Source organism: Labrus mixtus, chromosome 20 (genome assembly GCF_963584025.1).
Source record: "Labrus mixtus chromosome 20, fLabMix1.1, whole genome shotgun sequence".
Lineage (NCBI taxonomy): Eukaryota > Metazoa > Chordata > Actinopteri > Labriformes > Labridae > Labrus > Labrus mixtus.
Window position 1 is genome coordinate 7,641,075 of NC_083631.1, and position 15,287 is coordinate 7,656,361.

The 15,287-nt window shown below is 41.8% G+C and overlaps 2 protein-coding genes and 1 long non-coding RNA gene across 4 annotated transcripts; all 3 read left to right on the forward strand.

Moving 5' to 3' along the window:
- The first annotated feature begins 1,182 nt into the window (after nucleotides 1–1,182).
- LOC132954732 (uncharacterized) lies at nucleotides 1,183–1,632 on the forward strand. Its single transcript, XR_009665844.1, has 2 exons — nucleotides 1,183–1,317; nucleotides 1,447–1,632. It is a non-coding gene; the product is annotated as an uncharacterized LOC132954732 (long non-coding RNA).
- Nucleotides 1,633–2,265: 633 nt separating this feature from the next.
- LOC132954730 (cell death-inducing p53-target protein 1-like) lies at nucleotides 2,266–8,445 on the forward strand. 2 transcript variants are annotated; one of them, XM_061027383.1, is made up of 5 exons: nucleotides 2,266–2,377; nucleotides 5,378–5,552; nucleotides 6,510–6,545; nucleotides 7,574–7,718; nucleotides 8,114–8,445. In XM_061027383.1, the coding sequence occupies exons 2-5, from the start codon at nucleotides 5,393–5,395 to the stop codon at nucleotides 8,217–8,219; spliced, it is 447 nt and encodes a 148-aa protein (XP_060883366.1). In that variant the 5' UTR covers nucleotides 2,266–2,377; nucleotides 5,378–5,392; the 3' UTR covers nucleotides 8,220–8,445. The 2 variants fall into 2 exon arrangements, with proteins under 2 accessions (XP_060883366.1, XP_060883365.1); XM_061027382.1 differs by having other exon boundaries at nucleotides 2,306–2,381.
- A 2,793-nt stretch (nucleotides 8,446–11,238) lies between these two features.
- LOC132954249 (interferon-induced protein 44-like) lies at nucleotides 11,239–14,614 on the forward strand. The gene is made up of 8 exons (XM_061026770.1): nucleotides 11,239–11,284; nucleotides 11,717–11,773; nucleotides 12,265–12,298; nucleotides 12,435–12,633; nucleotides 12,897–13,046; nucleotides 13,588–13,759; nucleotides 13,858–13,958; nucleotides 14,073–14,614. Exons 2-8 carry the CDS (start codon nucleotides 11,719–11,721, stop codon nucleotides 14,232–14,234), a joined length of 873 nt encoding a protein of 290 aa, XP_060882753.1. The 5' UTR covers nucleotides 11,239–11,284; nucleotides 11,717–11,718; the 3' UTR covers nucleotides 14,235–14,614.
- Nucleotides 14,615–15,287: the final 673 nt, after the last annotated feature.

The following is a 15,287-nucleotide window of genomic DNA, read 5'->3' on the forward strand; positions in this document are numbered from 1 at the left end:
TGATCAATTCAAACTTCTTTTAACAACACATCATGTACTCGTCCCCTGATGCCTTGTGCAAAGAAAGCAGGTGGAAAGCACCAAGCTCGTCCCTGGTCTTGGCTAAAGGTTTCAATGCTCTTACGCTGACCTCTTGTGGCCATTTAAAAAAAAAAGAAGAATGAATTCTCTCTGGATTGAAAAGTCAGCACCTCTCCATGTCTTCTTGTTATTATCAGTGTGTCTGTGGCGTAATGCATTCCCGACGTGACGGCTGATGTTCTTGTGAGAGTCCTGTGACCTCTCTGCGCGTCCTCACAGTCAGCAGGCCTTCATCCGTCAGAGTACAAGAGACGGTCTGAGGCAGGATCTTATGTTAAACTACTGAGTCTTTACTCTGTTGTTATATTTTCTTTCATTTCTCTTTATTATATTTAATATTTACACTTCATAATGGAGCCTCCCAGAATATGAATTTCTTGTACAATCAGAGTGACGCCTGGAGGGTTATATTTCATATTCTTCATTAATCCCTTTACTCTGTTATTGAGAGACATGCTTCTCACACAGCTGTGAGGGCCCCGAATCACACACATGCACAAACAGGACCTGTGGACATGCATTAGAGGAGAGATGTCAGAGCGGGGCTGCTACAGTTCTGCAGTACTCGGGAAGTTGCCCTGGCTCCTCTCCAGCTGCCTGACCAACTTTCATATTACTTTCCGCTTTGGGACTTGAACTGGCGGCCGTCCGGTTCCAAACCCAAGGTCCGTACGGGCTAAGCTACTACCGCCCCTTGGTTAGCATGATGTGCGACCCACGTACAAAGGCGATAGTCCTCGAAGCATGCGGCCTGCGCTAGAATCTGACCTTTGGCTACCTTCCTGCATCATTTATTCAGTATTTGCCTATCTGCATGTAGTTCTGTTTATTTAGTTCCTGTTCTATTTTTATTCCCCATTGCACTATGACCACTTTCCCCACTCAGTGTTCGTCTTCATCTGTTCGTCCGATCACTGTCCCCTTGTATCTTTGGTCTATTTTATCTATTGTGTATTTTAATGTTTTTTATTTAATTTAATAGTTTATAATTTAAGTCTACCTTGCACTGTCTTTGCTGCAAATTTTTTTTACTCTATGTGCCTTTGAATTGCCTCCCGGGGTCAAATACAGATTTTTGAATTGACAGAAAACATCTAGAAAAAAAATAAAGTAATGGTAGAAGCACCTGATTAATAACTCACTAAAACTCAAGGACATCAAGTGAGACCGACTGAGAGAGTTCAACCACATGAAACCAGAGGTGCAGACACGACATGTAACTTTATGTTCACAGAAGTGTCTTTGTCTAAGCCGTTGTGTCACCTTGTTTTTAAAAGCTTTGGAGTCAGTCCATGTTTGTATTTCTGATGACTACAGTTGACTAGAAAGTTGACGTCTGTGATGACAGAAAGGAAAATAACCTAGAATAATTTCTTGCAATCTATACTTCTTTTTCCTCCTGTAGTGTAAATATTATTCTTGTGGATGTTTAGATGATCAGCTATCATCTGTTCAGGTCCAGTGACTTCCCCTGGCTAAAGCTGGCCCTAAAGAGAATGTGTCTGTCAAAGTGAACAGGAGCGGAAATGAATAAAATATATTGAACATTAATATAGTAGGCCTGCTATGTAGGATATGACACACAGGTGAAGTCTGCATCAGAACAACTGGCTGTTCATTACCCGAACGTGAGGACACTAGCACAGTGTGGGTTTTGCATAGTTGAAGACAGGAAACAAGGCAAGGGACCTGTGGTGGCAAAACCCCCAAACCTCTTTTTGTTGACAGCGTTCACAGGAGTTTTTGAGTTGAGCACGTCAGTAGCTCTTTGGTCATGACAGGAAAAAAAAAAAATTGGTCTTTTAGATTCTACCTTCCATCTTTCTGATGTCCTTTAACTTTAATGATTGAGTCTTGGTGTTTTGTAATACTGGTGTGATGTTTTCATATGTGTGAGTTGTGAAATTGGAGTTTTCCAGATTTGCAGGCAGGAACTGTGACTTACTGTATATGATGCATTCTGTTGGGTCAGCAGAAACATTTTGTTCTGCTCTAACACACCTTTTTCTTCTTCTCTTTGTGTGGACTTCTGCATACTTTCTTATTGCATCCACGCAGGTCAGTATTTGACTAACGTGTTGAACAAACTCAGTAAGGCTGGTCGGCTAAATGTGTTTGGACGTCCTCCCAGTCACATGGAAGTGAGTGGGGAGGGGGAGGGGGGAGGGGCATCGTAAGGTTTCAGGAATTCAGTGACTTCTCCATCCTGCATAGCAACGGTTGTCTTCTGGTTCTCACTGGGTGTCTGTCAGCTGGAGCAGAAGGAGGGAGCTCAACCTCTGATGGGAAGTAACAAGTAGGTAAAACTTATTTTGGACGCAGTTCTACTTTTATAATCCTCATCATCTCCTGTTGCTCTAGTGTTGAAGTTATCAGCTTTTTGTTTGTGTTAGATTGTAAATGTTTGGATTCCTGATTTTACTCATGTTCCTTTTTGTCACTGAATACAATAGACGCTGTCAGAAATGCTAATTCAAATGTTAATAGTGTTTGTGATGGCAGCGTCGTCCAGATACCTTGCACAAACAAAACAAGGGTGAGGCACAGATGATATCCTGTGGTCAGTTGGAGTGCTCAATCAGTGGCTGTGGCTCATGTTGCTCTCATTGATTTAGGATGGATTTATAAGGAGACACAGGAGGGATAACATGGCTGACTGAGCCTATTCACCATGAGACTGACCATATAGCCTCCTGTTTTATGAACCACAGCACTAATCCAACAGTTTACTAAGTAAAGCACAAAGTCCTTTTAAACAAGACGTCTTCTGCTTTATGCCTCCTTAACTTTATTTCTTTAAACTGATGGTTTCCCCAAATAGTGGAAAGTGTACTTATAAGGGATGTCACAACACCATAGTTTTAAACTTAGATATGACTGTAGTGAAAACTAAACAACTTCAATACCTGTTTCGATACGACTTCTAGAGTCTGTTGGGAAAAATCCACACACCATTAAGTTACACCAAAAAAACATTTGCATAATGTAATCACATTTTGTTCTTCCAAAGTTCACTGTTGTGAGGAGGCGTACTACTGGAACATTGTCAAAACCCAATGTTGTCACGGTTACGAAGTGTTAACACTGTTTAGGGCCCGACCAGTGTGGAATTTTAGGGGCAAATATCATCATTGGGGAGAGAAAAAAATACCAATACCGATATGTCGGCCGATATCTTTCTTAGATGTATCTTCGATTTGCAGAGATAGATAAATATAGATACACACTTTTATTTGTGTTCATCCCTCAAATGCAGTTATCAAACACTTGTGGAAAAGATTTATAATGAAGACAAGATGGTCACTCAACTGGAAAATAACTGAACATTTATGCGCATCACCGCTCGACACTTTGGAGAGTGATGATGCTTGTCTATATAGAGCCCTCTGCTGGTGAAAGAGAAATGCTAGTGTAATACAATGAAACTCAAATTAAATGCTATTTGACTGGTGAATAAATCTAGTAATATCGGCACATACAGGTATCTACAATCAAATTAGCCAATACCGATAGTCACTGGTTGGGCTAATATTGGCTGATATTATCGGCTGGCTGATAAATTGGTCAGGCTGATTTACTTTCTTCCAGTCTGCTAGCGAAGCTATCAAGTCGGCTGCTGGTGTCCTGACCCTTGCTCCCCGTGATGTGCACTCGGCTCGGTCACGGCCAGCAGCGCTGCACACACCAGGCTGCTCTATAGTCACGTGCTTGATTCATGTTATATTTTGACCACAGCACAGATGTTTCATTTAGACCACAGGGGACTGTTTAAAAAGGTTGAGAATGAGGAGAATATGTCCTCTTTAAGAGACATGTTGTTGTGTCTTAAGTTCATATTGCCATTAACACTTTTAGACTTTTACCTGAGTCTCACTTGTAAATAACCGTTTTCTTGAAAGGTGCACTATGGAGGTTTGTTGGTGAAATTTTGTTGGAGAAGTGAAACAATTCTATGTTATATTTTCTGAACTGAATGCACAAATTTTACTCCCTGGAAGTAAGGTCCCTGGAGCACTGTTTGGAGCTAAAAAAGCTACCAGGAGAGTTACGGTTTCACTGTTGTGGATCCCCCACCATAACTTCTCGCGTATTATTTTGTTTTCAAACAGTGTTACAGGGACCAAAATTTCCTCTGAGGACAGTTTGTGTTTAGAGTTATGAACATATACCACAGAATCTGTACACTTCTCCAGCTTTCTCATTTCTCTACCAAAACTACATAGTGCACCTTTGAAAGCAGAAAGTATAAAGTTCACCTTCTGCTTTTCAGCAGCTTTCGAGTCAATATTTCCCGAAGGAGTTTCTACTGTTCAGAAACCGCTCATTGACGTCAGGCTTATCAAGCAGGGATATCAGAAACTTGACAAATAAATAATTCTAAACGTTGCCATGTTTTGTTTTTAATCTGCTTCCCCCAAGTGCCCAAAAATATCAGTCTTTGCAGGTTTAAATAAAATATTGTGAAATGTTTGAAGTGAAAACCAGAGTCCATCTTTCCTGTGAGCATGTCGTCCTCATCTGACTTTGACTCACTTCATCCCCCGCCTGGCTTGATTTCAAAGAGCTGATGTGAAACTTGTGGTCACAGAGTGCAGAGGGAAAATGTGAGTTTGTTCTACCACAAACGTCAAGCTTTACAATTTCTCACTTTGTCCTGCTGCCTTCTGTTTCTGAGCTTCAACATTAAATCAGTCTGAGGCTCAATAAGAGAGACTTACCTGATACCTGATCTCTTTCCATTCAAGCTATTCCATTATAACATTGCTTCAGTTTCATTAGAGCACACATTTTCCGACCTGTGATGAAATATCACAAGTTTTCTTATATTTGTTATATTGCTGTGGTTGCCACCTTACAAAGAGGAAGTGACTCATTCTCAGGTAAGGAAACCAGCGCTTAGCACTGTTATACACTTCATGACACGCTGTGAAGCTACCTAAACCATTTAACCCTGAGGTTGTTTCAGGACGTTAAAATGTTGTTTTTTAGGGGGCGTCAGTAGCCTAGTGGTTGGTGCACAAGCCCCATGTGGAGGCTGTAGTCCTCCGAGCAGGCGTTTCAAATCCGACCTGTGGCTTCTTACGGTGTCATTCCCCTCTGTCTCTCTCTCTATCTCAGATTCGTAACTCTATAACCTGTCCTATTGCTAAATAAAGGCATTAAAAGCCCAAAAATAAACCTTTTAAAAAAAAGTTGTTTGAGTAAAAGTTTAAAGTTTGCTTGTTTAGTCTCTTAGTTGAAAACCAGTGGACTGACTTTAAATGTGAATAATACACTTCTTCTTTTTTTACGTCAGTAAGGATTTCTGAAAATGGAGAAAGGATACCCACCACAGGAGTCAGCTCCACCGTACCCGGAGCCGCCTCTGAACTATGGGGGCGCCATGCCTCAGCCAGAGATGTACCCACAGCCGGGGATGTACCCACAGCCCGGATTCTACCCAACAGCACCGCCCGCTGGATACCAGGCCGGTCTGTGTCCGCCTGCCTGAAAAGATCATGCTGCTACTTTTCTAAAGTGTGATGTTTATGTCGACACTGTGAGGCTGAACAACAACATTTATCTGAGAACACTAAAGACCTTAGCTATGTTTATTTCTGCTTTTTAAAGCGCCAGTGGGTTGCATGCGAAGGATTATTGAACCATGTTTGGATACAATTCAAAGCGCCAATTAAAAGGTCTGATGACAAAGTGACAATATTCAAAATTAAAGATTACACTTAAAAGAAGGAATATGCAACATTTTACACATAAATACAGCAGAAATCAAGTCTATCCTGTGTAAATGTGTCTCTGACTCTGTTTCATGACTGTCTACAATGAGTGAGAAGCTCGAGTCCCGCTGGCTGTGTTGTTGTCAGCGCCGTGTTTACATGGACGGGACGGCCGGCTTCTCCCCTTGTGTATAAAAGCAGGACTAGAGAGAAGAAGAAGAGCATACTGATTATTTGAATGACACCTAAGCGTTTTTTAGATCACGGTCATTCTTTGTCAATTTACATCGATGTGAAGCTACGAGCTAACATTAACATGCTAACACAACAATGCAGGCCCTCGAGAGTCGATCGAAAAGTCACACATTCTTCCTTTAAAACAGATATAAGTTTAGATTGGACTTTTAAAAAAAAGATTTGGCTCCAAACATATCCACTATAACTTTGCTTCGTAGGTCTTGCTAGCCGCTCTGGTGAAAAATATGCTGACCTCCATCTACCTGAGGTTATCCGCGATGTATCGCTAACTCAAGTCAACTACCTTTCATACAAACTGCTTCACAAAATAACAGTCATTGTAAAAACACTCCTACATCTGTAGAGAACACTGACATGTAAGCAAACATAATTAGCAAAGTTATAGAGCATCGAATCATAAATTCAGATCTCAATACTGCTTTCTCACTTTGGTAAACTGTGTGTTTTTTCTGCCAGGTGTTCCCTACGCTCCTCCTGCACCTGCAGCAACAGGTGAGGTCATGCACCTACAGTATGCCAACACGACTGAGATGCATGCATTGCACTTTACCATTTTTCAGAAAAGGGCGTGCACAACCAAGTCAACCCTTCACTAACACATGTAAAGAGATGGTAAATATGTTACGTTCTAGTTTTAGGAATGAGGAAATCTTGCTTTGTCACAAAGTCATCGGGTGAAATCCTCTCTCTCCGCTCAGAGTCATCGGGAGAATAGCCTGTTTGTGTCGTCTGAGCTCAACAAAAAGCTATTGTTCACTGTTTGTGTGGTTGAGGGTCACCATATGAGCTTTGCTTATAACAGAGGTCCTTTCACAGGTACATTTCTGATTGTCATGAAATCCAAAAATGTAAAACACACTAGCTCATATGAACTGTTAGCGTCTCAGTTGAGGGATTTGTTTTAATTGTCACGTTTAAATGTACGTCATTTTTTTGTTTTTTAAATTTCCCCCCATCCATGGCAGCTTTAAACTTCACTTTTACAGCCGGCATTCACAAATAACTCTTACTGCTTCAACAGCTTGTTAACTTAAAGTACACAACAGGGAACAAAGAAAGACAGAAACAGTATCTACTTGCTCATTCTTCTGGCTCCCTCTGCTGGTCCTTTTGAGTCACTGCAGCCAAGACATTTCATTCTTAAAATACAAGAAGTTCCAACAGAACAGTCGGACAAACTGACCTTAACAGTTGAACTAGATGTAGTGTGATTTAAAATATGAACACTGCTTCATTAATACCTGAAAAAGGAGTTAAAAAGAGACTAAAGAGCAGGTTAAAGACCTTACTCGTTATATTATCTACAAAGACCCAACGTTAATCCATCATGAGCACTCAGCAACATCTAGCAAAGTTAAAGGTGATTGAAACATCTTCCTTTAAGAGGCAGAAATCTTGGGCAAAACCAGACTCATGCTGAACAGCCATCAGCCGAGACAAACTAAGTTATGACATTGATTGAGAATTTGAAAATGGAGACTAATCCTACACGTTCTGCTTTGTGCATTTCTCGTCCTCAGCCACTCACCTGGTTGTAACAGCGGGGCTTCATGACAGCCCGGGACAAGCTTTGTGTCCGCACTGCCAGCAGACAGTGATCACCGTGACGCATCACACAGCGGGCCTGATGACCTGGGGCATCTGTGCCGGCCTCACCTTTTTTGGGTAAAGAAACAAACACCGGGTGGAATCTAGTGTGTGTGTGTGTGGGGGGGTGTTTTTTGTTTTTTAAATTTTCCCCCATCCATGGCAGTTTTACACTTCACTTTTACTGCCGGCATTCACAAATAACTCTTACTGCTTCAACAGCTTGTTAACTTAAAGTACACAACAGGGAACAAAGAAAGACAGAAACAGTATCTACTTATGTTTAACTTGCTCATTCTTTTGGCTCCCTCTGCTGGTCCTTTTGAGTCACTGCAGCCAAGACATTTCATGGGGGGGAATCTATAAACATTTTCAACAAATGATTTGAAACTTTACAGGCAAACAAAGCAGTTATACAAGCTCTTGTAACTTTAGGGTGAAATAATTGAAACACTTCCTGCTTCCTCTTACAGGTGTTTTCTCTGCTGTTTCCTCCCGTTCTGCATTGAGTCCTGCAAAAACGTGGAGCATCGCTGTCCGACCTGCCACAAAGTCATCTACATATTCAAACGGTGCTGAACATTACCTGAATGGACCCACTTTTCTATGGCCTTTTAATAGCTTTACTTGTTTATGCAATGTTTTGATATTAATCTAATTGTTAAAAAATGCACTTGTGACTATGGAGCATCAAACTGTGAGGACTTGATGTCCGCATTCATGTTTGTAATTCATTAAACAAGAGATGTAACCAAAAAAAGATGCAAAGTAAAAAAACTCCAAAAAGAGAAAACGAGACCTTACTTTTCTCCTCACTGTGTCAAGTAGTGAATTCATTTAGTGTGGTGTCTTCAAAGTTATGCTGTTTTCATGCCTGATGTTTCACTCTTCACCTTTCTCGTTGTGTTTTATTGTTTTTGTCATGTTTCAGTGTTTGCCTAACGGAGGTTATCCTATTCTTCTGTCGATGTTTTTCTTCAGACCAAAAGGCATCTGTTCTATTGACTTCTTTATGTTCTCTTCAAAGATCGAATGAAAGACATGCAAACTTTTAGGACGCATTCCCTTAAGGCCCTGACACACCGAGCAGACGGCAAATGAAGGCCGCCTGTGGTGTCGCCTCAAGTCACCGTTTGTCTTGGCCAAAAAGTTGCACTTGAACACACCGCAAAGACTACAGCCGACGGCCAACCACCACGTATGTTCTGCTCATGCATGATAGGAAATAACTCTCCATGCCAGCAGGGGGGCGGTAGTCTGTTGTTATGATACGAGAAGACCATTTTCACACCGCTGTCGCTCACCATTCGCATTATAGGTAGAATACTAATGGAGAATAATGTCTGATAAAAAGTTGAAAATGACGCTGGCGTTGTCAGCCCTTGGTCTTTTAGTGGAAAAAGAAAAAACAGAGGCGGAGGAGACAAATAAGGAGAAACCACACTAATGGGTGAAAGCATGGATACTACAGCGACATGCTCAAGGGGCTTTCCCGATCCTGTGTCAAGGGGGGTCGAGGGGTAGCAACGGAGCCGGACACACCGCGAAAAATAGGGCAATGACACCTACTCTCTGCAGCTAAGCTGTGAAATATATTGGAGTAACCATCAGCAGTTCTGTGTTCTCTGGACTGTTTTTAAAAGGCCTCACTGGGGGCTCTGAAGGGAGCAGAAAGGGGAAAATGACTGTTCCACTTGGTGGTTCCCCAATCTTTGTTTCTGCTGGTGGACAGAGGGTGGAAGAGGGCTGAAGGTCACAGATGAAGAAACAATGGATAGGGAACACCGTCGGGCAGGCATGACTCTGAGGTCTTGACTGAATAGCTGAGGTATGAGGGGGTTATTTTTGCAATCTGAAAGTGAAAGCCTCTGATTCTATTTAGCTCAGACATTTGCTCAAAGGAAATCCCCTGAGATTCCTTGTGGATGGATCACTTGCTGGAGGCCGTTTGTGCCGAGCTGATTTTTGAAAACATCTGGTAACATCAAAAGTGAACGTCCAAAACGCACTGCATCTATCCATCCATCCATTTTCTTCCGCTTATCCGAGGTCTGGTCGCGGTGGCAGCAGGCGCAGTAAGTCAACCCAGACTTCCCGCTCCCCAGCAACGTTTTCCAGCTCCTCCTCCTGGGGGATTCCGAGGCGTTACCAGGCTAGACAGGATTTATAATTCCTCCAGCGCATTCTGGGTCCGCCCCGGGGTCTTCTCCCAGTTGGTCGTGCCTCTAAAGGGAGGCGTCCAGGAGGCATCCTTAACAGATGCCCAAACCACCTCAACTGGCTCCTTTCGATGCAGAGGAGCAGCGGCTCTACTCCGAGCCCCCCCCCCCGAATGTCCGAGCTCCTCACCCTATCTCTAAAGCTGACACCCTCTAGAGGAAGCTCATTTTGGCCGCTTGTATCCGCGATCTCATTCTTTTGGTTACTACCCACAGCTAATGACCACAGGTGAGGGTTGGAACGAAGATCGGCCGGTAAATCAAGAGTTTTGCCTTCAGGCTCAGCTCCCTCTTCACCACAACGGTCCGGCACAACGCCTGCATTACTGCTGAGGCCGAGCCAATCCGTCTGTCGATCTCACGCTCCATCCTACCCTCACTCGTGAACAAGACCCACGAGATACTTGAACTCCTCCACTTGGGGCAAAGACTCACTCCCCACCCGGAGAGAGCAATCCACCTTTTTTCGGCAGAGAACCATGGCCTCGGACTTGAAGGTGCTAACCCTCATCCCAGCCGCTTCGCACTCGGCTGCAAACCGCCCCAATGCCTGCTGGGAGGTCGCAGCTTGAGGAAACCAACAAAACCACGTCATCTGCAAAAAGCAGAGTCGAGCTTTTGAGGTCCCCAAACTGGAAACCCTCCTCCCCACGGCTGCTCCTGGAGATCCTGTTCATGAATATCACAAACAAGACCGGTGACAAGGGGCGACCCTGGCGGAGGCCAACACGCACTGGGAACGTGTCTGACTTTGTGCCGAGGATGCGGACACAGCTCCCACTTTGGTCATACAGGGACCGGATGGCTCGTACCAACGGCCCCCGGGGCCCCATATTCCCGCAGTACCCCCCACATGATCCCCCGAATGAATGAAGAAAAAAAGTGCTGCAAAAAGCTGAAACATAACCAGTAAAAACGTAAACAGTAAACATGCTGCAAATACATAAAGGATGCATAATCATAAAGACATGTTAAAAAAAGAAAAAGGCTAAGTGGATGAGTATAGAGGAAGAAGGGGACACTGAAGGGCAGGTGGGGTCAGCTGGATGTAAGAGCCAGGTGATGAGGACAGGTAAACACGGAGAGAAAGGTAGAATGAGTAAATATAAATAAATACTGAGAAAAACATTTAGATATCAAGCTATCACTGCTGTATCTGCAAAGATTGATATAGTCAGTCAGTCAAGATACATTTTCCCCTTTGTATTATATCTTGTGCAAATTCTGATGAACCTACACATTAAAAAAAACAAAAAAAAACAGTCACTAAAGATCTGAACAGTCATTTCTCGGAAGTCAGGGGGCTGACCAGAAACAGACACCGAAGAACAAAAGTGAAAGTAAGAGACCCTATCCTATAAAAAGCCGGACCAGCCTGCACATTTGCAGAGTCACTCCAGAACATCCAGAGCATCACAAGAAAAGGTAAGACTCTCTTCATTCTATGATTTTATTATTCATTTGATTGACGTCAGTTTGTTTTAGACTTCAAGATGTTTATAATGATAAATCTCTTTTTTTATAAAGGACTCCTTGTACTGCTGAGTTTTCGTTTTCCCTCTTTGTTTATTTTTCTTGAATGATGTGAACATAGAATTGACATTTATTTAAAAGTTACTTTGACAAACCAACTCTCACATGAACTGTTTTTAATTTTTTTTTACTGATGAATGAATTGAATGGGCTGCACGGTGGTGCAGTGATTAGCACACGGTGGTTCCTGGTTTGAATCCCTGTTGATCAGGCCCCTCTCTGTGTGGAGTTTGCATGTTCTCCCCGGGGAAATTATTCTCTCTGGGTACTCCGGCTTTCTCCCTCAGTCCAAAGACATTAACACACAACTGTTATATTTTACAGATATGGGAGGAGAAGAATCCAAACCAGCCCCACCCCCACCCACACCTCCACCTTCTCGTAAGACTTTTTGCACAAATATTAAAATGTTTCCTGTTCAAATATTGTGACAGCGTTTCTTGAGGAGATGTTGATTATAAGTTTAACCCTTGGTTGTCCTGCTGTTAAGTATACACTACATATACTTTATTAAATATGCCTTTGGGTGTGGGTAAGCAAGAGCACGGGGACATCTTCTGCTGTTTATCTCATACACATTAATATCTGTCTGTAGCATAGCATGACACACCCAGACTGAATAACAACAACAGTGATACATCACTTCACTGGTCTTAAAGCAATATCACTCCGCCAGCCGTAACCATGAGCAACCTTAAAGGCAAAGTGCATCATCAGACTGTTACTCTTCCAAGTGTATGCAAAGTACAATTTAATTAAAAAAGAAGTTATCCATAAATCAAATACCATTCAGTGAAACATGATGCTGTTTAATTTGTTTAAATAGTCTGAAGTTGTCTTAATGTATGTTAACATGTGAATTTGTCTTTCAGCTTGTTTAAGACAGCCATGGAGGACTCTGCCGACGTGAGTAAACAGGAAGTGAGGGTGGTGAAACTGGGTGTGGTTCTGCCACTCAGCAGAGCATCAATAACAATGTGCCTGTTGAATATTCAATATTTAAAACACTGAAGTAATGAATCTCATGTTCTTCTACCAACAGGAGCACTGAGGACAATCTCAACTTCATGAAATCTTACCAACCTCGAAACAAAGGAATCAAACATCTCAGGATTCTGCTTCATGGACCGGTCGGTGCCGGCAAGTCCAGTTTCATAAACTCTGTTGAAAGTGCTTTGAGAGGCGTTGTTATAAATCGAGCTTTGACGGATGCGACCTCTGGGAGCAGCTTCACCCTAAAGGTAAGAATATCTGATGACTGTGGTGACTTCAAACTAAGATTATTCACCATTCTCTGTAAACTCAATTCCTTGAAGAAATTGATATTTTTTTGGCAGCTCAGTTTCAGTTAGAAGATTACAAATAAAATAAAAAACATTTGATCAACATAGATTATCGCTGAATAACCTCACTGAGTAAAATAAAATAATTATTTTGTTGGTTTAGGAATGTCTATCTTAGATTAACCTGAACAATGCAAATCATTTCTCCTTCTTCTTCACAGTACCAAACATACAAAATTCAAAAAGATGAGCAGAGCTTCTATTCTATTGTTTTCAACGACATCATGGGCTTGGAGGCAAACCTCAACAATGGAGTCCAGGTGGAAGATGTCAAACTGGCCCTGCGGGGACATGTGAAAGATGGTTACAAGGTACACTCCTAAGACGTTCTCTTTTTTTGTTAAAGGGCCCTGTGGAGTTCACTTCAACAAGTGTTTTAAATTAATGCAAGCAGCACCCTGTGGTGTTCAGTACAAGAAAAACCTGCAGTTCCTTGAGTTTCCACCAGAGGTGGGCTGCAGCTTAAATAATCCTAGCAAGGAGTCCTAGATGAGGAGTGATTTAGAAACACTCTCTGAGCGAGGAAGGGATAGAAACTTTTATCTTAATGAGGAGGTGTAGTTGACCCGGTTGACCCCGTTGCTAGGTATGACACTTTCTTCAGAAGCTGCGATTGGTTGAGTTCTCTCTCAGGGTGTTTTCCCATTAGGCACGTTTGTTTGGTACTGCATCCCAAGCACAAGGATTCGGGCCTATGTGTGTGTGAGAAGCAAGTCTCTCAATAACAGAATGTAAAACTAGAATATGTAAAAAAGAAAAAAAAAAAAAAAAAATTGCTTTTTTTATTCACTGAAACATTCACGGCTCTGTGCATTGAAAAATACTATTAGAATGTCTATTTTTGTTTTTCAGTTTCGTACTAATGGCCCACTGACAGAGAATGACCCGGGCTATGAATCCAACCCCTCTCTGGATGACAAAGTCCACGTGCTGGTCTGTGTGGTTCCTGTCAGCTCAGTCTCTCTGTTAGATCACAAAGTCGTGCAGAAGTTAAGAGAAGTCAGACTAGCTGCAAGTGATCTGGGTAAGAACAGATATCACACACTTACATTTCCAAATCAGGCAAATGAAATACAAGAAAATCAAAAGATTAAAATACTGAAAATGTTTCCACATCTGCAGGAATTCCCCAACTGGCCATCCTCACCAAAGTTGATACAGCCTGTCCTGAGGTCAGATCAAATATTCACAACTTGCACAAGAGCAAGTACCTGAAGGAAAAGGTGAGCCGGTTTAGATTTATTATTGTTGAGTTTCAGTTCTTTTTTTCATCACATTTCCACCTTTGGTCTGAGCTTTGCAATCCCTGATTATCTGAAATTATTTGACTCTAACAGGTGGAAAAATTCAGTGCAATGCTGGGAATTCCCATCAACTGCATCTTCCTGGTGAAGAACTACGAGTCAGAAATCAACACGAGTGACGACATCAACGGGCCGATACTGACCGCACTGAGACAGATGGTAAACTTCGGAGAAGACTACCTCAACTACATGTAGACCGTCTCACTGCTGAGGCAGACGATGCGTGATGAAGGAACGTCAACACAAACCTGTAACTGTAACCTGCTGTGTGATTTTCAGTTATTTGTCATTTTGTTATTGTATGATGGATATATCATGTGATGTAAGGCGTGATTGATTCATTGATGGTTAAGACAAGAGGAAACAAAGAATGGATTTCCTGACCGTTCTTAGTTGAGTTTGACATTTTGTATTTATTAATGATGACTGTGTAAGAGGTACAAAATCAAAAGAGGGACACAATATTTATATTGTGTATTAAATTGTATATTTGCATAAACCATTGCAATCAAGTAATTCTGAATATTTACATTATGAAAATGAAATAAAGAAACTTTTTTGTAATTCTGCATGAATTAGCTGCGTGTGAAAATGGTAAATTGCTGTGTAGATTGTTTGTGAAACCTGAGATTTCCCAGAGCAGATTCACTGACAGTAACAAGCTGGTTCCTCGTATTAATCATTCTTTATCAATGAGTTGGATTAATCAAAGGTCAGTTATTACAACACAAGAAGTCTCATCATCACTGGAAGAGTTTGAGGTTTTGCTGACTCTGAACCCTTGTTGCGGGCCTTTCAAGCTTCATCAACATGGTAACGAAAACTACTTTTTAAAATTTGAATTCAATGAGGCACACATTAGTTTCCTACAGATTGCTCTGATCACTTGCATAGAAATTCAATTCAAACCTTTATTTATTCTGGAAAGGACAGAGGCTTCCCTCATCTCCAATGCCGTCGAGATTACAAGCACAGTAAAACAAGCAAAAACAACAACAAACACCTTGTGCTTAAACAGTCTTCACGCACAAAAACTCACACAGACACACTTGTTATTAAAGGGCTTATAAATAGGGTACTGAAAGAGTAAAAACCAGTTACCTCATGAAATTGATTGCTGACTCTGAAGGGAAAAGCTCAGCATCTCAATACTTTAACCAACTGAACAATTAACCCAACAAAAAATCAATAGTGGAATTTTATATAAAAGGAAGAGTTTGTAATGATATCATTGAAATTGCAAACAAA

Coding starts and splice junctions, on each gene's coding strand:
- LOC132954730 (XM_061027383.1), top strand. CDS start 5,393: ATGGAGAAAGGATACCCACCACAGGAGTCAGCTCCACCGTACCCGGAG. Junction 5,553..6,509: donor GCCCGCTGGATACCAGGCCG/GTCTGTGTCCGC, acceptor TTTTTCTGCCAG/GTGTTCCCTACGCTCCTCCT. Junction 6,546..7,573: donor TCCTGCACCTGCAGCAACAG/GTGAGGTCATGC, acceptor TCTCGTCCTCAG/CCACTCACCTGGTTGTAACA.
- LOC132954249 (XM_061026770.1), top strand. CDS start 11,719: ATGGGAGGAGAAGAATCCAAACCAGCCCCACCCCCACCCACACCTCCA. Junction 13,760..13,857: donor ACTAGCTGCAAGTGATCTGG/GTAAGAACAGAT, acceptor CCACATCTGCAG/GAATTCCCCAACTGGCCATC. Junction 13,959..14,072: donor GCAAGTACCTGAAGGAAAAG/GTGAGCCGGTTT, acceptor TGACTCTAACAG/GTGGAAAAATTCAGTGCAAT.